Source organism: Acanthaster planci, linkage group LG01 (genome assembly GCF_054643075.1).
Source record: "Acanthaster planci isolate LZ-2023a linkage group LG01, COTS_SCS, whole genome shotgun sequence".
NCBI classification, from domain to species: Eukaryota; Metazoa; Echinodermata; class Asteroidea; order Valvatida; family Acanthasteridae; genus Acanthaster; species Acanthaster planci.
The window spans coordinates 21821483-21849119 of NC_141777.1; the positions used below are offsets into that span (position 1 = coordinate 21821483).

Here is a 27637-nt window from a genome sequence, read left to right on the forward strand (position 1 = left end):
GACTTAAGTGGATAGTGAACTATTTTTGCATCTGGGGTATAAAGTGGACTACAAAGTATGAAGAAATATATTTCTTTAACGTGGACACATATGTCTAGTATTTACGTGAAATGGCTCTTAAATGTTTGCTCTTTTGGACGGTACCGGTGGTGCTGCGCCTTCGTGTCCAGCACCTGTGTTTCAAATTCGTTTCAGTGAAGGCGTTCAAGCTTTAGCCAAGTTCTGACACGGCCTCATCACTTGGCCGTGGCTAAGAAATACACACGAGTATATGACAGTAGTTGCAGCCATTATCCATAGTCCTGTGTAATTTCAAGCCTCGAACACGCAATTCGGACACGGCTTATTTACACTGGTTTACGGGATTGCTTCTGTTAAACTTCGATGCAAGTGTCAGGGAACCAGTAGCTGTCACGTAGTCGTGGCACAGTTCAGACTGGGTCGTAACGTTAGGTGACAAAAATATTATTTTAATCCATTTTGCCATATTTGTAAGTATGGACGTCCCAGCTGGATTCAGGCATCGTAAGTGTATGTTACCATTTTCTTCTTTAGGTGTGCAGAATGCTTGCATGCTGTGACAAATTCTTCGTGTTCTTGGCCGGCCGTAGTTGCTGTCGTCTGGCATGTCCGGTTTTTTGACCCGGTGTTGACGTGTACATGTGGACTGTGAGCCTACATTCGTATGACTGTTTGTAGTTCTTCATGTGGTTCTGCATGATAAAATTTCTTTTGAAATACTGATCTTTGTGATCTGTATCTAGTTTCTGCACTGTTGATTGTTTCTGTATATTTTGGACTTATTTGGACCAATTCTGTGATTTCCTTTGCTTGAGTCATGGAAATGATGGAGTTTTATTTAGCCTACAGTACAGTACATAGTCAGGGCATGGTCAGGGAGATATTTATGGACATACACTATGACCCTGATGACAGGCAGCAGCATCATAGGCCTATTTCATTCACTGATCTGAGTGACTGATGAAAGCCTACTATATTGCACATGGCTGTTCTAGTCCCAGTAACTATTTCAAATTCATTTGTTAACAGATATGTTGACAGAAAATGTTCAGTTTTGTTCATGGCATTGTGCAGATGTGTGCTGTGGGCACTGGCAAGCAATGTGTCAGCGATGTAGCAATATTATTCGTGTGTTGCCATGACGTGTTGCCATGACGTGTTGCCATGACGTGTTGCCATGGTGCATGTAATAGTATCAGAACGCAAAGCAATGCATCTGACAACACCAGTGAGAGCGTTTCTCTGTCATATAATGTTAAATGTGTGTTGGCATGGTTGGAACTGATTTGTGAATTACTTTGGTTGTCTCCAATTATCGTCATTTCCTCTTGTTCAGTGTTGCATCTTCGAATCTGCAGTTTGCTTGTGTCTTTGATACTGAGTGACAGAGATACAAAGATTATATTTTTGTTACATACTCAGATTCCCCTTTGATCATTACGTCTTCCTTCCTCCATGGCATATATACACTGTAGGTGATACACTTTTATTCATTTGCAAGAGTAATTATGTTCGGTCATAGAGGAGGGAATTCCTCACCATTCTGAAAGATGTTCTCTAGAGAGCAAAATTCTGAGTGTAAAACCAAATAAAACGATTTGTTAAATTTTGAACTTCTCGAGTTAAACATATCCAGTGATTTCTGTGCAATCGTCATTGAGAGGTACTCAGGTTGTACTGGATTCTTGACAACACAGGAATTGAAGTCATTAAAAAAAAGAGATCTGTAGGAAGTGTTTCCCCGCGCAGTGAGTGTGTCACCAAGAGGTACAGGCAATTGTGGAGAGGTCACTTGCAGCACACTGAAAGAAACGGCATCTCTACACTTAATTGTATTGCTCCTGTAAATTGACTCAGCAGTGAAGAATGGAACATTGTCTGCACAGGAAAATGTACTTTGGAGTTGAAGAGTGGCCTCTTTGAGGCAAATGCTTGATGGCTGTCTTTGCTTTTGTGAGTTTCTCCTGTTGAATGTAGGGGTTTGCTCTGTTGTTGGACTTGTATCTCTGGGGTAGCTTCAGCCCCCTCCCCCTAAAGTTTATTGGCATAAGTTGAACTTGTATCCTAATGCAGCATTCACTTCAGAGCTTGAGCTAAACTTCTCTGAGGGGATCGTGGCCCTTGCTCACATAAGGCAAGGTTACTTACATGTACATCTTTCCTCTTGATAACGACCAAATTTTTTCTGGCCACCAGGGGGTCAAGCAGGTTTAACTGTTGAAGTGCTGGTCAGTGGCCCTGTAATTATTACCACAGGGACAGTTTCCCCCTGACCGTTACAGACCTCGGAACTAGCTCAGGAATCAGTGCTTATACTTTTGGCCTAACTCCTTCCAGGTCATTATTGTTTGGATCTTTCAGAATCCTGTCAAATTTAATGCTTTGCTGCAAAACTGTGGCACACATACCATGTACATGTACATTCCTGGACAAAATACAGAGTACAGTAAGGATCTTAAGCTTCGTTGAAATAATGTACATGTATGTTGAGTTCCTTGGTCTTGAATAACTTACACTGCAGTACTGCAAAAGACAGGTGTTGGTTTTCACATGTTTGATGGGAATAAAACTACATACATGTATTTGTAAGATTTTGGTGTAATTGTACCTGTGTTATATAATTGTATTCCCTGATGATTCCATAGAAACTAAACAGTTATTATCCTGGGTGGGGCAGTACAAGGCCTAATGTATTAACTACAAGTATCAATTAATAATTCTGTATTCATAATGCCAAATTCACACTTTGTCATTTGCAGCAAGCCAACAAGCGCAAGGACACCACAGAAGACCCCAGCGATCTAAGGGTCATGATGGACCTACTCCTCTCTTTGACGACACCAGCAGCATGGGGCCGGGTCAGCCCGGGCCTGGAGGGGGTTTCCAGGGTCAGGGGTCATATGGCCAGCCCCAGCAGCAGCAGCAGCCGCCAGGGATGATGTACCCCGGTCAGCAGCTGATGAATGACCCAATGGCCAACATGGCCATGCAGTACGGGGCCAGTCTGGCTGACCACGGCAAGGATGTCGTGGAGAAACAGGTACTGTAACCAGGGTGACGTCTGCCTGACGGCACCCTTGGAACAGTTGTGGGTCAAAAGTGCAATATGCAGTCTCAAGGGAGGGGTACTTTCCTTGAGGAGGCCTTTATTTCTGAGACAGTGGGTTTGTCATTTCCAGTTATGCTAGATTTGATCTACAGTGGTGCAGGCTGATCACATGTTCAGGCCTCTGTATCCATTCCTTCCTTGTCTGGTGCAGAAATATTCTCTGTGTGTTTTAAAGGCTGGGCAATGCTCAAGTTTCTCGACTTTACAATACGGGCGATTCACAATAGTGCGCCTCCAAGAGTTTGCAACACGTTGGCCAATCACAACACGTGAAATCTGTTGACCCTTTCCAAATGCGCATTGGGTCGACAGATTTCCTACATTGTGATTGGCCAACGCATTGCAAACTCTTGGAGGCGCGCTATTGTGAATCGCCTGTATTGATGTGCTCATGGCCCCTAAATTTGCTGATAAAATAGAGTGTACCCACAGCAATTGGTACCAATCTTTTTTGCATCCAGCAGAGGTTGTGCATGGCAACCATCTTTCTGATAACTGCTTGTGTTACGGAGGGATAGCACAAAAGGTCTACTCATGTCTGTCCCTGTGGAACAAAAGCCCATACCGCAAAAATGGCTGCCTTGCACAACCTCTGTACATGGGAAGAAACTTTTGAAGAGATTTCACAGTTGAGTAAAATCAAATTTCAATGTATTGTAAGAATGTGAAATTCCTGTTATATTTAATGAAGATTGCCTTTTCGTTTCATTGAATTTTCCACAGCTCCTAATCTTGAGATAAGTTGTTTTTCAGTATGAAGTCATAAAGCCTGTATAAAGAATGTCCAGCTCAACTGGCTGTGGCTAGGAGAAGCACACTTGTCTATAGGAAGTGGCTTGCAGTTGCCAGTCACTGGCTTCCATAGGAACACGCATGCATTCACGTCATTGCCGGCCATACCCATAACAGTCGGACAGCCCACTTCACCAGTTGGTTAAATGCCGCAATGAAATAAGCTTGTCGGCGTTTGCGTCAAAAAAACCTGAAAAATGAAAGGAAGATTGCGTGGTGACACCTAGCTTTTATTTCACAGTTTGACAGGTTCATGTCTCTGAGCAAGCTCAAATACTATTTTGCCGTGGACACAACGTATGTGGCCAAGAAGCTAGCCATCCTTCTCTGTCCTTTCACACATACGGTAAGCAGATCCCTTGCCGCAATTAGTCGGTGCCAATATTTATCTGCAAAAGAGACCTCTAACGATTTAGATCATTCAATGTGAGGAACTCGTGTCAGATACTGTCTCAGTATTGTTGTTAAAAACCCTTATTACTCTGGTCTTAGCACCCTTGTTCACTACCATGTTGGCTGTCAAGTCGTAGGCATTCCTGCTCTGTTGTGAACTCCGCCGTAATTTCTCAGAGTTTATTTACTTTCTTTATACTTGGGAAATTTTGATCTGTTCAACACTTGGATAACTGAACAGAATCACGTTAGGAAAGTTGGGGCTGCTAGTGCCCACTGTGACTCCCAAGGAAACTTTGTCTGGAACTTTCCAGAGACATCCAGAATCCTTGGCAAGTGCTTGTATCCCGTAACGGCATCCTTCCGCATAAATTTAAATGGGTACCAACTACCAAGTCACACCGAAACTAATCGTGGTTCATTTTGGACAGGCTTTCAAAAGTCAAGCAAAACCTTCCCAAGCCTCTAGGATGTTGTAACAGTCGAGGAAGGGCTAGAGATGATAATTGTTTCGTCTGTAATTGTTTGCTGGCAGGAATGGGCAATTAATTACCAGCAGGATGAGCCAGTGGCACCCAGGTATGAGGTGAACGCACCAGACCTTTATATCCCCGTCATGGGGCTTGTCACCTACATACTCCTGGCTGGAGTTGCACTGGGAAGACAAGATAGGTAAGTCCTGAAGGGTGTGCACTTGTTGCCACCTTGTGTGGACCCCATGAAGACCAAAGAGGTCCACATATTTATCAGTTATGAGGACATTGCTTGGACCTAGATTGGCACAAGATTTTCCCCTCTATGAAACAGCTTTGAAAGAGGTCTAGGGTGAAGATAATAGAGCGTCTTTAAAGTTGGAACATTAAGAGCATTCAAGGGAGAACGTTGCTTGTTCCAATCAGGAAACATCCTCGTACCTACTGAGATCTGAATGTGTGCCTCTCTGCCACCCTGGAGTAAATAGGTACTTGTGAGGGCAACTAAGTTTTGCATTGGGCTAATATGCTTCCCGGGGAGCTGAGATAGTCTTGGGAATTTTCTTATGTGACTCCAGTGTGCAGGGATAATGATGATATCAGCACCTTTGAATGACGGATACTGTGAGATTTCATGTGCCTTTGAAATACTTTTATATTATTATAACATCAGCATGTTCCCGAATGGGTGAAGTACTCATGAATGGTGTGTTTCCAAAGGGAATACTGCAAATTCCCTGCGTCTGACATGAAATGAAGAAATTTCTAATGACAGATACAGTTGGTGCAGGAAACATTCTAATCTACATTGATGTTAAAGAATTGGCACAGATGCAGAATTCATTTTTATTACTAAAAATGAAAGTACGTGGCTTGCAGGAAATATTGAAAGTCACAACAGCCATATTAACATTCAGCCAAAAATGTGGTTGGACTTGGCAACTTGAACCTGATGAAAAAGGGTTGAATCTTATAATCTTAACAGTTTATTGCCAGGCTCCAACTGGAGGATTTTGAGAGCAAAGCACAAGTGACTGTGAACGCACTTTTCTTGCTTTGTTGTTTAGGTTCAGCCCTGAGCAGTTGGGAATGCAAGCCAGCACAGCTCTGGTCTGGCTGATCATAGAGATTGTGGCTGTGCTCCTGACACTGTACGTCATGAACATCCACACTGCACTCCGGAAGCTAGACCTGGTGGCATTCTGTGGCTACAAATATGTTGGGTGAGCCAACATCTTAGGCCCAGCATTTTTTGTGGAAGTAGGAACTGTGGCCGAATTGCTTGGCTATGGCTTGAAATTATGCAAGAGTCTGTGGTTAAGGCTGCATCTAGTTCCCGTAGAGATGTGCAGCCAAGTGGTTGACACACGGCCCTTGGTCCAATTTCACGGACCAGCTCAGCATAGAGACATGCTTAGCACAGATCATTATTGCTTGTTTGCTGAGCAAATGCATCTAGCCACTGTAACCTGCAGTAGTCGAAACAGATTGACATTTGCCTTGATGCAGAGGGAGGTCAATTTTCATTCACCCCAACCTGCCCAAATCCTCCAAGTGGTTTTGAGGACTTTTTGTGACTGATTTGAATGGATACATTGTGTCAAGGTCTTCGGCCTTATTTTTATGCTTGGAGGTGTATGGCAATTTGTTGCTTCGGAAATTGTAGGCTGTTGAGCGTGAGCATGCACTAATCCATCAGGAAAATGCTTCACAGTCAGGGTGATCTGACAAGGGATGGATTTAGGTCAGACAGTTGATTGTTTGTGCCTTAAGTGAGTTGTGGACTTCGGAACCAAAATGGCCTCTAATCTGAAGTTGTGGCGGTACCCCCACATATAGGTCTGATTGGTTGTAGCAACGAATTCACCCTAATTAAGTGTGGTGGCCTTGGTTGGTTGAACACAGACACATTAATCAGCATCAGTGACAATATTGCAGCATACCTGAATTTCTCTCAGTTTTCCTTTGTCCTGTTCCTTCTTGTTACAGAATGATTGTGTGTCTTCTTGCCAGTATTCTATTCCAGTCCATTGGTTACTACATTGCTCTGCTTTACTCCAGCGTATCCATCATGTTCTTTGTGGTGAGTGAGAAATACCTACTATCCATTTGTTTGCCTTGATCCAGTGACGTGAACGTGTGAACAGAACAGGCGGTCTTTTTAAAATGTATGTAATGCTTAGTCCTTAAGCTATTACTGGTCAGTAAATGATACATGAAAATGTCGGTCAGGCACTTGTAAGCAGGTTTTTGGAATGTCCTCAAAATTGAGACTTCACAGAATGGTCCATCAAAAGTATCGCTTGTTCCAATGAGGACCGCCCACTGTGCCTTCTTTGAACGAGACCTGTTCCTGAATGGGAACACTGGTCCTTGTGTGCACACTGATGATGTATTCCTTGTGGGAATGCAGCAAATTTTCATCTGGAGCGTGATTTGAAAATGTGCAATCCACTGTGAATTGTGTCACCTTTATACACTGTTGGTTTTAACTCCTTCACACTGAATGACGTGTGAATATGCAAGGTTCCCTGTGCCGTAACATGGGAGATGTTTAAATGTGTTCAGGTGAGTTCTGTATGCAGTACAGGTGATGCTGTGAGGCTGGTCCTTACACTTAATTTCCATTGTGTTTGCTCACACGTAGAGGCTCAAGCTAGTCCTTGGAAGCTGAGCATGGATGGAGCCCTCGTGCATGGTTTTGTAGCAAATGTGGCTCTGAAACGTGGTCTTGGAGTGTCAAAAAATCAAAATAAAAAAAAGTTGCACAAATCTTGATCATATGACCACCAAAGGTCAGCATTTGCAAAGGACTGTGGTTGTAGTATATGTGTCACTTTTCAAAAGTCAGTCTTTGCAGCTGAAAGTGATACTTCACCCGGGACAACTCTGGTTTGGAATAATACCAGCACCATCAAGTGGCTTAGACAAAGTCAGTTACTGAATTTGTAGAATGAAGGAGTTAAAAAAATGAATGCGTTTGAGTAATGAGTAATGACATGTTAGGTGGTGCTGATGATGATGCAGGTGCGGAACATGAAGCTGATCATTCTGCCTGAATCCCATGAGGACAGCATCGGCCACGGCAACAAACGACGCCTGTACCTGCTGCTCTTCATCGCTGTGCTCCAGCCGGTCTTCATCTTTTGGCTGACGGCTCATCTGACGGGCGGCCCACTCAAGGCCAAAATCTGAAGCCGTCTGACGCAGTTGCTCCACATTAAATATTCTGCACGCTTTATCCTGAACCCTCCGGCTTTTTTTTTTTTTTGCAAGGAAACTTCCCGAATCCTCCCAAATCTCCTCCATGCGAGAAACCAATGACTCACTACTCTCTGGGGCTTTTCCCATTCTTGGCTTTGTCAGTACCTCAGGCTTCCTCTGATTTTTAACCCTGTGACTTTGAAGTTGTTAGCTCAATAATGAGTCCTGTTTTTTGGGTACCAGAACCACATCCTTCATTGTAGGCCGAGCAAGTGGTTTTGATGTTTGAGACATAGCCCGAGATGGGCACATAGCTGAGCAAAATCCCCTTTGACTTAAAGGCAAAGTCCGATATTTGTCATTTCATTGTTTTTCATTTTAGGCAACGAAAATGTTCAAAATTGAAAGAAGGGTGCTTTCAAACTAATCTCACCGAGTTTAAGCTCCGTGAATGCCGTATATGCGGAGAAAAAGATTGTTCTAGGATGCTGGTTTCAAATCAAAAGTTGCGTGGTAATGTTTTGAATTGCGCCCAAAGTTCAGCATCCAGGACATGTTCTCCTTTAGCTGATTGCTGCTACATGATGTTGAGCACTGGACCAGTGAGTTATATTTAGCAATGGCACCTGCCTGTCCATCATGCAAACCTTCGCCAATAAAAAATAAGCGCCTTATGGCAATTTCTAAGAATGTGTCTTTAGACACATTGTTGGAAATTGCTTTCTCTTGCTGCTTCTTCAAAATGGAAGGCTGCCTGAAAGAATAACATCACAGGGACTGTAGTCCAATAACTGTAATTAAATAAATGAAATGTTCCTTTCAACAATTCATTCAGTTCCTTTAAGGACAGCTGCAAATGTGGGACTGCACCTTTATATGGGACATCAGTGTCTGTATAAGATATGTGCATGTACGTGTATATGTAAGTGGGCTTTACCGTTCTAAAGACTGGAGAGGGCCAGAGCTGTTTTATATAGAGAGAGTTGCCTTTGGAAACAAAACGACTGTTCATTATGTGAGCAGTTCAGCATGCAGCCATGGTGTACTGATTGTCCATGGATTCAGTTCTCATGGGTTCAGGTGTTGCAGGACTCGAAACAGGCCCTAGTAACTTACAGTTCATTTTGTTAGGTTTGGTCACATACGGTTTATGGTTCATGGTTCACGTCAACTTAATGTCTGTTGGTGGCCTCCACCATGTTCCCATCAGTTCTTTTTTGGCTTACTTTGTTTATTTTGAAGAATTAGATAGAGACTAGAAAAAAAATCACCGTCATGTGAATTTGTAAACTTTATTCCTTTTTTCCCTTTTGATTGAACACGCTGTGATGGGATGGCAGTGTATTCAAAGGCCATTTACAGTTTGACTCAAAAGAGTTTGTACAGTCAAAACCCTATAGAAATACATGTAGTCTGTTGTCAACAAAGATGGGCTAAGTAAACCAAAAAAATGCCTCCTGTACCCGCCGAAAAAAGATGCAGACTTGTGGGATGTGCTCGCATTCTGGTAAGATTGAACCTTTGACATTTCATCCCAAAAGAACCATGGCTTTGTCGGACCACCTCACAATCCGGAGGAGGAAGATTCCCCCCCCTCGAATTCGGTTGGCCTATGTCCAATCATAGTGAAACTTGGTATGCACATAAACTCACCCATTATGAGCATAGCTTCAGTCTGACCTACTTTTAAGTTCTTTGTTTTTGTTATAGTCATTGAAGTTCATGGCCTCACATGAACGGTCTGCCTCATTGAGCATTATGAATGGGAAAACTGTAGCTGGCCTGTCTCAGAATAATGGGCATTTCTCGAGAAGGGTAGGTGTATGACCGCTTTTTAAAAAAGTGGCGTCAAAATGACTGAAATGGAAATATACCGACTGAAATGCTTTGGGACATTTTCAGAGAAAATGTCAGAGGTGGATTTCCCCTGGTTATTTTAGGGTTAAAGGCTCAGGAACAGCAACAAAAAAGCTCACCCTAGACGTGCGTTTGTGTCTTTGGGTCTCTTAATTGGGGCAGTGCTACTATTTTAGACCTATTTTCAGTAAAACCATGAAGCTATTATACACAAGGAGTAAGCACTTACAGAGATCAAAAGGGTCAATGATGGCCACCGCCAGCACTACACGTGTTGCAAGGACAGTTGTGGGCTATAAGGAATGCTCGGAGTTGCATTTGCAAAGGATCGTGGGTACCGCGCCTGCGTGTTACACTTCCGCATGTTTAACATGGCCGCCTTGAGACGCAAACCACCGTCGTCGGAGACTTAAATTTCGATAATTTTAGTGATTGTTGTGATATTCCAATGACTATGAAAGTCTGGTTACGTCTTTACATCCCCCAAAGTCCCTCTTAACAATAAAAAGAATTACTAACTAATACAAATTCTCCAAAAATACGCTCAGGAAAACTGAAAGAATGTAGCTGGTCCAGAGGAAAATAAAAAACGCACAAAAACGTGGGAAGATTTGTTGTCCTTTCTGTCATTGTCAACAACTGTCTCGGCCTGAAACCTCACCACGTTGTCAAATGCATCCCTGGGGCATGTTTCCACCTTCTTTTAACCGTAGGAACCACTAGGATTGCCACTTGTTATATAAATATCGCAGTTCGTATTTTGGGCATTTCTTCTCTACCGCCGGAACTGCTAAATGTCACAACTGACTTAAAAAACGTCCGACCTTTTGCAAAATAACAATTGCTGATTCAGAATTTTCCAGTGCATCTGCGGGGATCACGCACTGACTCCTGAGGACTACAGAAGAGAACTACGCATCTTCTTCGTGCATCTTTTTCCACCATTTATTTACTCCAGTATGCCGCAGGGAAACACGGCGAGTCTGTGGGTTACCTGCTACCCGGCGGTAGCAATCATTGAGTACAAAGAAAGTCACGGATCTCCAACACTGGGGCTGGTAACCGCGCTTTGTCTATGGAGCCGACCGGGGCAGTTCATCGGATTACGGTCGGTAGGGGTTTTGTTCGAAATCCCTGTGTTTAATAGCTCCATGGTAAAACATCATTTATCCACTGTCAAAAAAGTAATGGCGATACTGCTGTTAAAGGATATGAGAAATAGAATCCTATGTGAAACATCAAACTTTTACAATATACAGGTATGTTGATAATTGTAGTGATGGTTCCCTCAATCTCTAAGAAATCTTTTACATGTAATTACCTGGGACATTAAGTTATTCTCAAAACCTTTCTTGTATTACAAGAAAAGCAAATTGTATACAGGTGGTTTGCTCGAGAGCATAATTGAACTGTTGGATGCTGTAGAAACTTTCACCGTGCAAAGAGCATCCAGAAGGATGATGCGAAAGCCGACATTATGCAACAGTTTGCCTAATGCAGCAAGTTTTAGATGACTTGTTAAATGCGTGTGCAAGAATTGCACTCTTAAGGAGCCTTTCTATTACCAGCTCTCGAGCAACTCTTCATTTATGTGCGGAAGTTTGCAAAGAGGAAAAAATATTTGCTAAGCAGAAAACAGGTTACTATCAGAAATGTCACACACAACGCACTACCCGTGACTCGGTCTCGGCTTAATTTTGCTCAGCGTGTAAATGTCCTGCACGGTTTTAGCCATTAAAAGGGCGCAGTCAGTGGATTCTCACCCGGGGAAGGAGCGAATTGAGGAGGGCCTGGCAGTTGGCTTTTTTCTTTAAAGATATGTGTAATTCCATTCCTTCATTTTGTCAACATTTTCAGTCCGTAATGAGTGATGGAGTGTATACCGCAATTGTGTACAGAGGGTGTTTGCACGCTCTTTGTTCACTTTTAAAAGTTAATCAGCAACCATGCATATACGAGAAACACAAATTCTTGTACTAGTCTTTGAAAACACACTTGAATTGACTTCCTTGTTATCTCTAAACTAATCCCTGTAATATCCTTTATCTACTGACTTTCTCCACAGTTGTCTCCCAAAAAAGTGAACATTTTAGAATAGTTTGTTCCGTAGCGCGATTAAAGTAGCCGCATTAGAGATAACACTCGAAATGGGACATGCACGGCTGTAATGTTCGGCCCAAAAACTATACGAAGAGCACGGACTAGCGTCGCATAACTTGCTGAATGTGATAAACATTCTTTTGATTTTCGAAAGAGCAGTGAAATCAACGATGAAACAAGTCAATGGTATCGCAGACACTGTATATCGACCCTCCCAGACAGTAAATTGTATATGCTAAAGGTGAAGGATGTATATACATTACCCTTTACCGTTGTCATGTTTCACGGCTGGCTAATTTTTGAAAGGTGCGTCTACAGTATGTTTAAAAAGCAGATCAGGACAAAAAGAAAATCAACAACCACATTTTTGAGCAAGTGTTTGGCAGTTCAGGTGGTGACGCTGAACGCTGCAGACATTGCTTTGTAGAGGCGTAGTTTCTGCAGGGACTGGTGGAAAGATGTTCCGTTTCCTCATTTTGGCATGTGTAGTTGGATTTGCTGTTGGGAGCCAGGTGGAGGAGCTTCGGTACCTCCTTAGGGCCCTTGAGATGACGAGAAATCAGGGTGAGTTCGTTGTCTGACATGCAGATGAAAAGGTTTATCTTCTCTTGGTACTGAACCAGGCCCAACAAACACCTGGCAATTAATTTTGAAACCGCTGGACCATACACGAGACATGCTTCTCCCCGCACACCGGCACCGTTGATCCACGGAGCTGCTCGTCACACTGTTCCCAAAGACATAGTGTAACGAAATTGTGGGATCCTAAAAAATGGCATCTTGTGTGTAAAGTTTGGGACAAAAAAGTTGATTTTTTCAAGCTATTTGCATAAAATTCTTTCATATTCACACCATAAAGCATTTCAGCGAGGAATATTGATCTAGTTGTTCATGACTTTGGGCAGTGGCGTCAGACAGCCTCAGCGCCCTGTACCATTGACCTCCATTATTTAAAATACTGGAAACGATATCGTGTCCTTTGTGGCCTCGCGTATACGTCGAGGGTGCTATTGCTTGATTCTGGTGATGAGTTGTGCTTGATGCCACTGGATGACGTGATCTGTTTCGTGTGATTTTTTAACGATAGATGACTTGCCGTGATCCTCTCATATAACCGTGATTATATGAAAAGTACTACAGGCAAACAATAATGGCGAGGCGAGACGGTGCTGGATGACTGCGTGTCATCTTTTCATGTGTTACAACAACATTGTTTCAAATCTGCACGGGCCAGATTAAGTAAACGGAGGATTTTTTTACATAGGAAAGTGGCTCCATAGAATTTTATGGCTGGAATTCTTCAACTGTGCGTAAATTCCCTTTATGTTTGGAGGGGTGAATTTTCCCGTAGTTTCGATTTAGTCAGGTGCTGCATTGATCAAGGAAATGCTCATGTATATGAATGCGACCTGGCGGTCTATGCGTTTATATGTCTGTGGAAGACATACATGTAGTTGAATTCAAAGTTCTTCTTGTCAAATACTGGACCCAGGATTTACTTACTGGAAACATTTCTCAGAAAGGGGTTGATGATTGCTTATTGCCGTGCACATTAACAACGATGAAAAATCAGCAAAGAAGAGAAAATGGAGTCATACAAAAATGCAAGACTTTTTTGTGTACCAGCCAATGTAACATTGAGGCTTTTTTCCTGAGATGACATCACAGTTTTGCTCATGAATATGGAAATACTATTAGCATGAATACCGATTAGCAGTGAAATATCATTTAAAATAATACCAAAAATGAAAAGAAGGTTAATTAAGACACAAAGGTGCATTTTTGAATGTTTGTGTTGAAGCAAATTGATATACCCTCAAAAGAGTCACCCCCTGTATCTGCGCAGACACTTTCTGAAGTACTGGCGTTCAGTTCCTAAAACAATCACACACACAAAAAAAACCCAAACCTATCCACCCACCTAGCCAACACCCCACCCAACTAGCCAACACCCCACCCACCCAACACCCCACCTCACCCAGTACCCCATTCCCCCCCTCCTCGGTCACCCAGCAGCTTCCGAACCATGTACGCATCCATTTTATATACAGTACCCATCCTTACGCTGAAAATTAAGACTAGAGATCGTCCATCCACGCTGAGTTTGGGCGGCGTGTTAGCTGAACATTTCGATGTGTAGTTGACGGGGCGACCGCTCGGTTGCTGGGAACGTACACTCGGTTCTCGCTGGTATGAGTAACAAGCGACATGCAACATGATGGCAGCGTCAACGTACCGTTTCAAAGATTAACGTTTGGATTTCTAGGCTACGTTCTTTCCTATATAAACGGAAAATCCGTTTCTGTTTCATGGAAAATTATAAAACGTTGCCATAATCTCCAGTTTTGTCGGCCATGTCGCCATTTTTGCAGCTCTCAAGAAACCCCGATGAGGACGTGACGTGTGTTATCTAGTTCCGAGAACTGAGTGTTCTGCGGTCGCGTTCCCTCCGTTTGAGTGCAATACCCGTGCCAAGAACGGGCCGTCCGAACGATACCTCAGAGCCCAGATGTATTATTGCTACATTGACAGTGTCAATGCCATTGCAGTGTCATTAATACTATGAAATTGTCACAGGGTCTAAGTCAGTCGTTCCACTTGCACCACTTTGGTCTTGCATGCAGTGCAGTGACAGTATAGACGAATCCTGTTACCACAGCAACGCCATCAATGGTCGTTGCTAATAAGCATGTATCAATGGCGTAAATTTGTGCCAGGAATTGGGAGATGGGGGATGGGGGGTGACTTGCCAGTTGTGATATAGGTGTACATCAATAATACATCAGAATGGCATATGTATGTTTATTTATTGTTTCCAATCATGAATACATTTTAGCCGTTGAAAATTCCGAAAAATTCTTCTCAATCCGCTTCATATTTTTGCTCACCACGAAAAAGTGTGCAGCGCAAATGATTCAATAGCCCATCTCCCACCTCAAAGGGGGGGGGCATATACCCCCAATCCTTCTGGGATTTACGCCCATGGAAACTTTGGTACAAAGGAACTCTTAAACAAAGACCCCCTTTCCGCTATCAAAAGAGGGCCGTATAGGTAAGGTTCAGTGAAGCGTTGATAGATTCGTCCATATACCGCTATGGAATCTACAAAGGGGTATTTTCCTATTCTTTTCCAATGTATTACTGTGCACTGATTTCCAAAGGCTTTCACAGTGACAAACACAAACGAAGAACCGAGGGCTCTACATTGTCCTAAATCCATTATTACACCCCATTGCCTAAAACCGCCCCGTCAGTGAAAATAGAAACCTTGATAACAGAGCCACTGTTCCGTAACAGTTACTCTGTCCAAAACCCAATCATCTAGTACAGTGCATTGCCCTATTGTAGGGACAATCGGCAAGGTCTAATTTTATAGAAATTTATAATAGGCAGTTTCTGGATTTTTCATTTTATTTCCGCCTGGTGGTAGTTATTGGAAAAGCAGTTCTTTTTGTAAGTATGTACATGTAATCCTTATCCACGTATTTTCGTTTGCAACTTATTTGGTAATTGCATGCAGCACGAGACTGACGTTTTGATTTTTTGGGGATAAAATAAACGACAATGGAATCTCATCAAACACTAAAAGGCCTGTTTGTGTGACAAAGTATTCCGACTCGTCATTCAAGTTTTGTTTGTTATTTTATCTGTTATTTATCTCACTTGAGTTACGTGTGTGTTGACATAATGTTGTATGAAGCCGCATTCTGGATTCTGTTTTGTATCCTCATTTATCATGAACCCATTCAACCGTGCACATTTCAGATTCACTATAAAATTGAGTGGATATAATAAGTCAAGATAGCTAATTGGATACATTGGTGTAAATCAGAGCGTTCATGAGCTGTAAATGACAAAATCTGCATTTGTACGGGTTCTAAAAATGGCCTTTTTCCATCGAAATAAGTTCACGGCCGAAACAAGCTTCAGGAGCTGTACAGTCACGTATATAGACCCTATTCACATGGAGGTCATTCTTTAATCTTATTCCCCAAATCTGTTTTATATAATTTGCAAACTGTCCATTAGGATGGCACCGGCCTGTTTTATGCTTCCATGCATTCAAAGCCTGGCAGTGTACAATTCTGTGCGTTCAATCATGAATTTGAAATTATTCATCAGAGTAAACAGGTGCCAATTTGTCATGATTTTCATTTTATTGCTTCATTTGTACTCTCAACATTCAAAATGAAGAATTAACCTCGCTTTCAAATTCAATATGGACGGCCTCGTAAATAAAGTTTATTGTGACAATCGGCGTGTTCCCGCACAAAAGCTGTGGGCGACAGCCTGGCCATACAATATTAAACACGGGTTTGGATGCAGCCTTACTTCGGTTTAGATGGTCAGTGGCATGAAACTTTGCACGCATTGGCTGTAAATTGGGTTGTCAGAGGCAATCATGCACTAAGGGTAGTTTTCACCAAAAAGGAACCAGGGAGCCATTAAAACACAATGAACTATTTTTGCACTAACCGTCAACTCCTCTTAAAGATTAAATGTTTGGCGTCTCCTAAACTGGAAATGATCCCCTAAGAGAGAACAAAAAAGTAAAGACAGCAAAATTTACTATCCGAAACTCTGGCACAAAACCCCCAAATCGTTCCGAGTTCTATCGGGACCTGATCTCCCCTCGGTTTTTCTCCCCTTTATGGTCAGTAGATTTTATTTGAATGGTAACCACCGCAAAAAAGTACTAGCTGTGTCATGACTGCCGGTATTAAAGGTCGTATGCTCCCTCGCCTGTAGATGTTTTCCCCGAACACATTTACGGGGTCACAACCACAGATGTAGGCATATAAACGCATAGACCCCCAGTCTTGCGTCTTGCACAATCTGCACGGGCCAGGTGCAGGAGAATACCGGTGTGCGAGCGTGTAGCCTTTGATGCGATTGCGATTGACTTTAGGTTTATGTATATTCATTCTTAATAGCCAGTCAGCATCATTTTTGAATTCGAAACGACCAGGGGCTAGTAAAGGCAGCTAATGGAGTCGAGATTGGGACGTGGCCTTCGTTGCGCGTTCTTCGCGTCAAACGCACTTAAACTTGCGCGTCTATGCGGGAATGTATACCAAAGGACTACAGTTTCATTCCTTTTTGTTCCTCCTCGGAGTGGACACCCGGAGATGAATTTGCCCACGCGTTTTGAATTAGTTGGGTGCCGTCTTGGTTACGGTACCCCACCGTTGTTTTGAAAGAGCTGCCCGTCCGTAAGTTTATACGACTGTGGTCGCAACCCAGTGAATATGTGTCCTGAAGAATTGTTTTCCTGCCCAACGTACTTGTATCCCCTTCCAGTAAATGTGTCCCCAATGCAATGTTACAAGTCTAGCATCCAGACTTCATGTCAAAAAGAAACCGATCAAACATATTTCAAAATAACGCATCGCTTGAAAAACAGAGATAGATATCTGCCTTTAAATTATATGGAGACATATGTAATTTTTTGTGTCCGTGCAGAGCTTTCATCCTGCTAGTTGTACAGATGGAATTCAGGGTTTCCCTTTTATACTTGTACATTCTTATACGAGTTCCAAATACTCAACGGGACAGACTGAAAAAGAAGTGCCTGTGCGTGATAGTTATTAACTTTTTGAGTTTTAATATACTTCTTGGCTTTACATAGGCAGCGTACTACAAACCGGTATGTCGCGTACAAATACAAAAGAATGGAAAATAAAATTCTAAAACGTGTTTGTTCCATTTCGACAAGTAGATGTTGGTCTTTGTGGGAATGACCACAGTATGAAAACTAACCGATTTCACGTATGGTGGCTTTCACAATACTCCACCACAACATTCAAGTTGTCATGCAAGTCAGTCAAATGTAAAATTGACGATAATTTAGGACAAGTATCACACAAGAACATTTAACAAAAGAAACAGAGCACTAACACTGAGCGTCCATTGCTATTGCACCCGTGCTTCTTTTGTTAGATGTTCACAGTGCCAGTTAAGAGCTCCGAAGTCTTGGCCTTAGTACTTTAACAGATATGCAGCAAGCCGTACATGTATAAGAGAATGACATTCAGCTGGGTGCAACTGGAAAGTAGTCAACCTGACTAGATTTTTTTCAGTCACTTCATTGATATTTCAAAAGACACCGAATAGGAATCTTGTCAGAAAGCATGATTTGCCAATGTAAGCGTGGGTGTTTGACTGAATACGTAGTCAATTTTGAACAACTGGGGAAATCAGTCAATATTTCGACTGGGTTGTTTTGAGAGTGGTCATAATCCCTTCAAATTACACTTTGAATTGACTTCCTAGATCTTTAAGCTAGTTCCTACATTCCTCTCATCTGATGACCACCTCTACATACGCCACAAAATAATTTCTGCCGTATCGCGATCAATACAACGAGGCCTCATTATCACGTAGAAGTGCATGTACACCTTTGAAAGACATTCGCGGGTTAAAGTGCGGCTGAAACGTGGGAGACGAGCTGCGCTTTAATCGTTGAATGTGACGAACGTTTTCTTGATTTTTCAAAATGCAGTGAACTCAGATGGTGAACAGTTCAATATGACGGTAAATTTTGTAGCAATACGCAAAAACTCCCCATCGGTATACACAAGCTTTCTTCATGCATGGTGACCTTTCACGGTCGATCGATATTTTTGAAATGCACGTCTTCCACAGCAGAAAAGGACAAGCAGAACATCAACAAAAGGTCATTAACTGATTCTCCCAAAGCCAGATTTCGGAGCAAGTGTTTGGCAGTACCAGGTGCTTAGGTTGAACGGCCCAGACATTGCTTTGCACACGCGTGGTTTCTGCTGGTGGAAAAGATGTTCCGTTTCATCATTTTGGCATGTGTAATTGGGTTTGCTTTCGGAAGCCAGGTGGAGGAGCTTCGGTACCTCCTCCGGGCCCTTGAGATGACGAGAAATCAGGGTGAGTTCGTTTCGTGGCAATGCAGTTGAAAAGGTTTTCCTGCTGTCAGTGCCAATCCAGACTTAACAGACACTTTTAAGATAAGTTAAGCTTGGAAATTCTTGTATGTGGTAAACTAATTACGACACATATTTCTTTATTCATGCAAATATGCTTGTCTCGGATATAGTATTCGCGAAACAGTAAAGTCGGCATTTTGTGTCCACAGAAACGGAAAGAGGAACCTTTTTCTTATTTGATTTTAGGGTCATGTTTCAGACAGTGTTGTAGTCGAGACCATTTAAGGCTTTCACAAGTACAAAACACAAGACCTCCACAGTCTGAATTCAAGTCACAAGCTATGCCATTGTTTTCACTGTTACCTGTGACTGGGCCTGTGCACGGTCTTGTGCATGGTCTTGTGTCTGGTCTTGTGTCTAGTCTTTTGGTGGTCCCGACGACAAAACTGGTTTCAGACAGGGTCGTTGGTATGAAACAGAAGATAAAATCTGTCGGACGTGTGAACCGTTCATAGTTAAAATTATATGTACGTGATAAGAAGCCCTTCGGTTGGTTTACAACGCCGGGACATACGATAACGTTGCAGGCCTATGCTAATCAAAACAAAGCGAAATAAATATAACACCAATTTATGGAACCGAATAAATAGCATAATGGATAGGTATCTTTTAACATGCACTGTACCTTTTTGTAGTTGTTTTTGGTTACAGTCCTCTTTAAGGTCATTGTGTGATCTATCAGTCAACTATTTGACAAAATGTCTTGCAATTGATTGACCCCTTCCAGTTGGTACTCGGTAATAGCTCCCTTGACACGCCAGGACACTATTTCAAAACGTGAAGCGCAATCCCTCTATCAGTCAGAAAACACCATACTATATTTTCTTCCCGAAATGACCATGGAGAATTCTATAAAGGGGGGGGGGTTACAACGAATTCCTGCATGAAATCTTCACTAAAGGCATTGTTCAAAATGGAGCTCCAGTGGTTTATCACAGTGGTGTGGCAAGGTTATTTTCTATTGAGAAACTCAGAAGTGTGCAAAAGGTGCTCTGCATATAATTGCTGAAAGGTATAACTATTGTGTCTTCTGGTCAGTGTGCCAGTTCGGTAAAAAAAAGTAAGGTCATTTGGGAACAATTAAGGCGCGACCGTGGGTCCTTGTGTGGCTGCGGTGATATATGACAGGCTATCGTGCTCAGCAGGTATTTTGTCCTGTTGACAAATCTGATGAGACGCCTTTCCTGTGGGGCGATCGCACTCACGCGCACATCCTCGAGCGTGCGCGCACTTAGGGGTGCAGTGTCCCAAATCAAGGAAAATTCTCCGCCAGGCAGAGGCGCACAAAAAGTACCCCCAAGAGATTGTTTCAAAAAGAGGGGTCTGTTTGGGCCAAGAAATGGTGGAATTTTGTCAATATGGCCCAGGATCATCTCTGTAGATTCAGGGGCACCCATCTGGGGGCAAAGCAGATAAAAATGGGATTGAAAATTAGTCAAAAGAGCCCGAGGAAGGTAAGGGATGTCATTTGAAAAATGGCCGCTGGGAGGGCTTTGCAACATTCACTTTTTGGGGGAGAGTTTGTTTTGGGCGGATAATTAAAAAATTCATTGGTTAACCTACTAAAAATTGAAAATCAAATGAAACCTGAAGGATTAAACAACACATTGTTTTTTGTTTGAGAGGCCTCAGGGACTTCAGTTGCCTGCCATGGGGCTCCAAACCTGGTTGACTTTACACTATTTTCAATGGAGCTTGAATTGGTTCAGTGCACCCTTGGGCAAGTCATGACAGCTTATCTGGTTCGTGCGATGTCACTTCATCAGTTTAACCATGCACACTGCACATATTAACCATGCGGACGCACCCCCTGCACCACCCTAGTTACGGGCCTGAAATTAAAAGAGAACTGAAAGAAAGTTTTGGAAAATCTAGAATTTGAAGGCCAACTTAAAAAGTTTTGATTTTTTAAGATGAAAGGAAACGGTGAACTTAAAAAAGGTAATTAATGAATCGGTGGCCCCTGGGCAGAAAAAAAGAGAAAGGACAGAAATCACTGGCTCTTTTAACACGAAGCAAGTGCGCATGACGACGTGGCATAGAGACTATCGTTTGGGAACTGAGAATCTTCATACCAAAATGTCAGTCACAAAACCAGTCTGAAGACCAGACTTTACGTAACACGGTGAACACCAACAAAGAATGCTTTGTTTCCGTTCATCTGCTCGTAACTTGAATTCTGCCTGGAGGTCTTGTGATGATGATGCAGAGTCTGAAGAAGGTCTTTAGAGTTTCCAACGAGAACACTGACTATTATCAACATGAACTTATTACCTGCAATCATATAAGAAAAAATGTGCACATTCAAAGGACAATCCTAGAGTAGATCACTGGGGAAATTGGTCAACCTCAGGAAATCTTTCAGGACAGTGGTGAAAAATTCCCATGTGGGAAAAAAGTTGTGCGAGGGCTCTCGACAACGGTCATTGATGACCACTGACGGCTTAGGGTGGGCCACAACCGAACACAACCTGAACCTTAGACTCTTGTATACAAGACCAAATCGGAGGAGGGGGATAGTGGCTGACAGACTGAACGCAGCTTTTCGTCTGTATTATTTCCTTCCTCTCAAAAGCGTGTAGAAAGCCCTCCAGTACAGCCTCACCCTTCATTATCAACGCCACAGAAAGTTACATAGGAAAAATGACTTTGGGCCCGTCATTGCTGGCATTTTGGTTTGAATTTTAATCAGATCACACTTTTTTCTGTTTCAGCTTTAATTCCAGATTCGGAGAAGCTGAGAGAGATGTACGAGGACGTTCGCAGGGGTGCAAAAGGATGGTAAAATAATACAGAATCTCCATTTTAGTACACTGAATTACAGCTCGGCCGTACAGTTCGAACTGTGTTTTCTGTGCCTTTTGCAATTAAACCGCTGTATTTAAGCATTGTTACAGATAGAAGATGGAAGTAACTGCAATCGCTAGGCTGACCAGCTGCCATTGACCTCTGTCATTGGACACAGTGGCGTATCCAGCTTTTGGTGGATGTGTGTGGAGTTTGTTTCTGCATTCAATTTGGGACCCTGACCAATAGAGGACAATAAGGTCCCCGATTGAGAGGGTCTCCGATTGATAACTGTGTACAAAACATATGGGTGGTCTTCTAAAACAGTTGAAGTACAAACAAAAGAGGAACAATAGGGGGTCCCCAGTTGCAGGCAAATACACACTTAGTTGTGTGTGTGGCGGGGGAAAGTCCTTCCCCCTGCTGGATTCGCAACTGATGCGGCAGTTATTTTGCTCTACTACCATTCAAAGCAATTTAACCAAACCGAGGCTGGAAGGAAAATAGTCTGTTCCCATTTTAACAACATGTGAAGCTGTTATACTATTGCCAAGGGGGTTTGACGGAACAATACAAATATGGCAGCATCATGCTAAATGTCTTTAGTCTAATTAGAATAGAGCCCGAAAGTAAAGGTACTAACGCGGCGAGCTTCCGGAACAGAAGGCGGACTGCCTATGGGGATTTTTACTTTGGGTCGTCCTATCACGTTCGAAACTTTTTGAAAGAATAATTCCTAACTGAAACCACCCCATTAAACACTCATGTTGGAATTTGACCTTTATCTTCCTCAACTAATATTCAGGAAAAGTCACCTGGTGATGGGTATAAACCGAATCTCATTAACGACCTTTCACGTCCGGCGATATCGTACCCAGGTCTCTTTGTTCATGCACGTTTGTTTTCACTGCCCGTGCTTACGTAAAAACGAGATTGTAAAACACTGCAAAGATCTACCTACCTGTAGTTGATGGGTTCCATGTTCCCTTGATTTGATATAACGCAGCTGTTGTCAGCAAAGGTTAAATAAAATATTAGAATCTTTCGCAAAAGTAGATTATTACTTTCAGTTTCTTACTCAGTATGAATTTTTTTAAAGTTTGTTTTTATCTGTTTTTAATTCGGCTTTAAGTTACTGACAAATCGGCAGTGCGTGAGTCAAGCGCGGTCTTGTCTGGAGGGTCACGTGCTAGAGGAAGATACATTTACCTGAATACTTCACGTTCATTTTGTGTGTCCAAGAGAGACTTCAAAAAATGATGTACAATTATGGCACAAAGAATGCGCACCTATATTCACGCACTGCTGATCTAGTCTTTTTATTTCATATCTATGGGTACCAGCGCAGTTATGGTGTCAAATCGAATTAGTCTATAAGCGCACCTGCTCTTTCTTGCCATAGCCATATTATTCAGACAAAGCCTAATGCTCGATATAATTTGTTTGTCTTATGATATAATTTGCTCAAATATCAATGCTCAGGTGTACTGCTACATACGACGGCAAAATCATCGTGCCGGGCGACTGTGGTATGGAATATAGCGACCTGTTGGATCTTCTTGGAGGTATGGAACACAACAATCACAGAATGCATGGTGACTTCAGAATCCAACAGACCGATGGCCATTAAGCCAAGCCCTTTTGTGTCATGACCATCCAAAAGCTGTGATATCCGCGATCCTACATGCACAAATACCAACCAGCCTAGGCCCCAATGAGGGCACATTCTATTTAAAGCGCTAATTTCAAAGCGCAAGCTCATAGATATTTTTGTTCATTTTTAAAAGTTTATTTCTGTTCAACCAACAGCGCACTTATCGCCAATTACAGGATGAAGTGGTAATTAAGAAGAAAATGAAATGTTCAGTTTTAGAGGTAGGAGGAAAACCCCGGATGAATATTCCCGGAAAAACCCACGGAGTCAGACCGGGACTGAAAACTCAATCCACATGCTGACCTAGTTGGGATTCGAACGTGGGTCGCAGAGGTGGAAGGCGAGAGAAGAGCCACTCCACCAACCTGACTCCGGTGATCCTGCGAGTTATTTGCAGTGCGGGGTATTATTACCGGGACCGAACATGGATATATTTCTATCAATTACGAATTTGGGGCTTGTGGCTCCCAACTCTGGAAATTTCGTTCACAAAAACCAAACGCATCGCACACGTGCGTTATGTTAATGGAGTCGATTTTTGTGTCCTTGAAAGTGAAACGCATGAACGCATCGTGTATGCAACGTAGCCAAAAATGCGTAGATATGGAAATAAGGCGCCTTTAGTCTTGTCGTTTCATGACACCTTTACGTCACGTCACGCGTGAATCTGCGTCTCGTAATACAACCATTATTTAAATCTCCCATCGTGGAATATTTCCATTTCTCATTATGTACCAGGGGTTACCATCTCGCAAGTGGTACGATGGGAACCAACGTGGTACCGCTTTGGGGAACGAGGGTGGCCGTGTGACATAGAAGAAGAACAGGTCGTGTTAAAGGGGTGCGGCTTCGTGGATCAGTCTTTAGGGAACGGGATGATATACACACAAAACCAGTTCACTGTGTCTATCAAGCTAGCTTCCTCCCTCGGTGAGCTGGTGAGCTGTAAGCTTATGCAGTTGAAAATGACACTGTGCCTTTATTGGGGATAATGCCATGTTTATTTGATCCACGGTAAACTATCCTTCAAAATGATATTTCACGCAATCCAAAAGAAATGGAACACGTGAGTTCTGAAACTCCGCCCTTTGAACAAGAACGAGACCCCTTTTCAACCCTTTCGTTGGCATCCTGTGGCTTTTTCAGTATATCACATAGGTAACATTTTCGGTTCTTGTGCGTAGATGGATTGGACGTATATCTGGCTTTACTGGACAAAGTCAGGAGAGCTCGCTCGCTGTGCCGGGATATCGGCCGTTGTCATCGTCTTGTATTTGGGAGATCGACATCCCTTCCCCGAAATGCGGACTTTTGGGGCAATCATTTGCTTTAACATGCTTTAATCCAATAGGGATGAAAGAAATCATGATTTCCGCAACTGGCCCGGAAGTACGAAAGTGTCTGGGAAGACGTAAGCCGTTTCTCCGCTGTGTGTTCGGCTGCGGCTTTTCCCCTTTGGTCCCATCATTTCAATCTGTCGTTGCTTTCAAGTATAGCGGTATCCATGTTATTCCAGATCCCCCCGATAAGAAACCTTAAATCAACGATACTGAAGCTGCGGCTTGAGGCAAACGAAGGTTTGAGAAATGTTCCAAACTGAATATATAATGTATCCTGAAGGCCTAACGGTCGGTTCGTACGATTTTCTTTCGGCAGAAGACGACCGATGTTATGCCTATGCAAAGTTCGAAGTTGACACTAGAGATAAGTTTGCCTTTATCACTTGGATTGGGCCCAGCGTTTCACCCCTGAAAAAGGCAAAAGTCAGCACAGACAAAGCCTTTGTCAAGAAAATTTGGACAGTGAGTTCTATGCTTCTTTTGTTATTTTGTATTAAATTCATGTCCTTCCCGGTTAACTGTACGTCAAGTCTCCAACAGTGCCTTGCAAGAAAAGATGAAGCAATTAAAAGTCCTGTTCCTTCTTGCCTATCTTTCCAAACTGTTGCTTTTAATCTCCCAGTTTTCATGATTCCTGTATGTCTTTGGTTCTTATTTTTGGTTAGGTTTGTACCAGACCTTAACCCTAACACCCTGGGGTGTTATAACTCATATTGGAATAGGAAAACCTTGCCCTCTTATAGAGTTGATGCTACTGACGTTATGTTCGCCCATTACATTACAATTTCTGTGATATGCTCATTGTTTTTTGTTTAATTTGATATCTTTGTGATTTAATGTTTGATTTAGTAATTTTAGTTTTAGTTGTTTCTCTGTCTGAGGGGATTTGGCTTGCTTTCATGCTTCGTTTGCAAATTTAAAATCTCATGTATATCCGAGTTCTATAACGAATCCAAAAAGACAAATTAATGTGGTGGTATGTTGATACTTTTCTATTTATGACGAAAAATGACTTGTTTTATCCTCCTCCCAGGAGTTTGGCAAGGAAATACTCGCTGACGAAAAGAGCGACTTGAAAGAAGGAAAAATTATCAAAATGCTTGAAATGGCTAGTGGGGCTGCTTATGGAACCGGACAGCGTTAGCCCTAAAGGGACGAAGGTGTAAGACAAGTTTCTTGGGGCGTTTGTTTGGAATGTTTTATCGACAGAAAAGATGCGAAAGGAAAAAAAAAAACATGTTATTTTGGAATGTAACTTAGGTTTAGTAATCCTCATGCTCAGAGGCATCTGAGGTTAATAAGCTAGGGTAGGGGAGAAACATCGTTCTGTGAACCAGAGGGAGGGGAGTAACGTGGCGCAGGGACAGGCATTATGCTCCATCGGAGAAACTTCGACCTGTAGTATTGGTTAGAATTCAGCGAGGTTATATGTATATGAAGTGAGCTTTACTAAGTGGCCCCGGGCAGGTTGGATTCTCGAGCCGAGCGCTCCGTGCTAACAAACAAACCAGCAGACAATCCTGTTTTTCAGTCTTTTCAGATCACGTCTAATCTTCGCCTTACAAGTAGAATGTTGAAAAGTTTCAGTTTTAGCCGATTTCACGAAACGTGGCGTAACTTGAAACCTTATGTAAGCCTTGCCGCACAAATTTATGCCGTAGCTACTTCGGTTCAATTTCTCGAAAAGTGTTAATTTCTTACACAATGACAAAAGCGGCTTTACGACGGCTGTTCCTTTTCAATATAACAACAGTCGTCCAACAGCCGATAAATCACTTCCGGCCGCCATTTTGAAAACATTTTCGTCTTTTCTTCGTCAGAATCGGACAGAAAATCTTACAGTTCTTGAAGCCAAACAAGTTCTTTATTTCCCTCTAAAGTTGTACGTTTTTCGTTCAGCAATGATAATAAGACTAACCGAACACGACAAATTAATCAAATCCATTTTCGATTCGATTTGTTCCGTCTAAAATGACTCCGTATAAGTTACGCCATAGTTTGTTGCGAAAGTCGCGACTTAACTGGTCTTAATTTGTCGCGCAGCTATCGAGTTCGTAAAATCGGCGGCAGGTTTATTTGAGAAAAAGTCATAGTTTGTTTTTTTATTCAACTAATTTAGTTTATTACCTTTACGATAGATTATATTTCATTAGTTTGTATTTGTAACTCTATCTTTTTTCTGCATCAATTGTGGTTCTATAGTTATTATACACGAGCAATAAAATAACTTTTTTCAAATATGCATTATAAGACACATGTAGTTACATGAGCCTTGTTGCCTGGTTGTTCACTCACTCAAATTATTTTCCTGATTGTCTATTTGTTTCAACCTTAAAGAGTTATCCCGCTCTCGAGCTGGTATTCTTTCTGGAGTATTGACGTTTTCGATTCCTAAGACAACCACAAAAAATGCTAAAGCTCATCCTAGTCTCGTCCGACCACAGGACACCCATCCAGAAGGCTTGGTCTTTATCCAGGCGCTCAAGGAGCAATCTTTTAGTACCGGTCTTTAAGGACCTTCCTCTGTGCTCTGAAGTCTGAGAACCTCTTTTCTGGTCCTCTGATCTTCATTAGCTTGGGTAGCCAGACTATGGAAGTGATTCAACCGTCACGCGTGATTGCTGCAGACAATTCACAAGCGCATGGCAGTGTTCACTACAGCCTGGTAGACTTTGAGCCTTTGCTAATATTCCTAATCGATCCCATACATTGAATTGTTGTGGGGGTCAGGACTTTTTGTAACACCATAGCCAGTCTTATTGGAGGCACGTATTTTGTGCAGCACCGCGCTGTTAGATTATTGCACGTCCAGAGAAATCCCCAAACATGAGAAATCGTCTGATTAACTTGCATGTGACCTGGCCGGATTACGGTGATCTTTGTACACTGACCTACAAATAACACCTATGTAAACAAACATCGTAACTTGGTTTGTGGCTTAAGTTTGT

General features: G+C 42.4%; 2 protein-coding genes across 5 annotated transcripts; both read left to right on the plus strand.

Annotated features, from left to right (window-relative positions):
• Positions 1–379: 379 nt before the first annotated feature.
• Positions 380–11120, plus strand: LOC110990114 (protein YIF1B-like). 2 transcript variants are annotated; one of them, XM_022254954.2, is made up of 7 exons: positions 380–525; positions 2781–3061; positions 4164–4268; positions 4851–4987; positions 5856–6011; positions 6778–6871; positions 7816–11120. In XM_022254954.2, the coding sequence occupies exons 1-7, from the start codon at positions 498–500 to the stop codon at positions 7981–7983; spliced, it is 969 nt and encodes a 322-aa protein (XP_022110646.1). In that variant the 5' UTR covers positions 380–497; the 3' UTR covers positions 7984–11120. The 2 variants fall into 2 exon arrangements, with proteins under 2 accessions (XP_022110646.1, XP_022110645.1); XM_022254953.2 differs by having other exon boundaries at positions 389–531.
• Positions 11121–12306: 1186 nt separating this feature from the next.
• Positions 12307–26939, plus strand: LOC110990119 (coactosin-like protein). 3 transcript variants are annotated; one of them, XM_022254965.2, is made up of 5 exons: positions 12307–12513; positions 21623–21689; positions 23178–23260; positions 25006–25151; positions 25723–26939. In XM_022254965.2, the coding sequence occupies exons 1-5, from the start codon at positions 12408–12410 to the stop codon at positions 25831–25833; spliced, it is 513 nt and encodes a 170-aa protein (XP_022110657.2). In that variant the 5' UTR covers positions 12307–12407; the 3' UTR covers positions 25834–26939. The 3 variants fall into 3 exon arrangements, with proteins under 3 accessions (XP_022110657.2, XP_086993922.1, XP_086993912.1); XM_087137786.1 differs by lacking the exon at positions 12307–12513 and adding an exon at positions 18640–18849; XM_087137796.1 differs by lacking the exons at positions 12307–12513; positions 25723–26939 and adding an exon at positions 18514–18849 and having other exon boundaries at positions 24088–25066.
• The last annotated feature ends 698 nt before the right edge of the window (positions 26940–27637 follow it).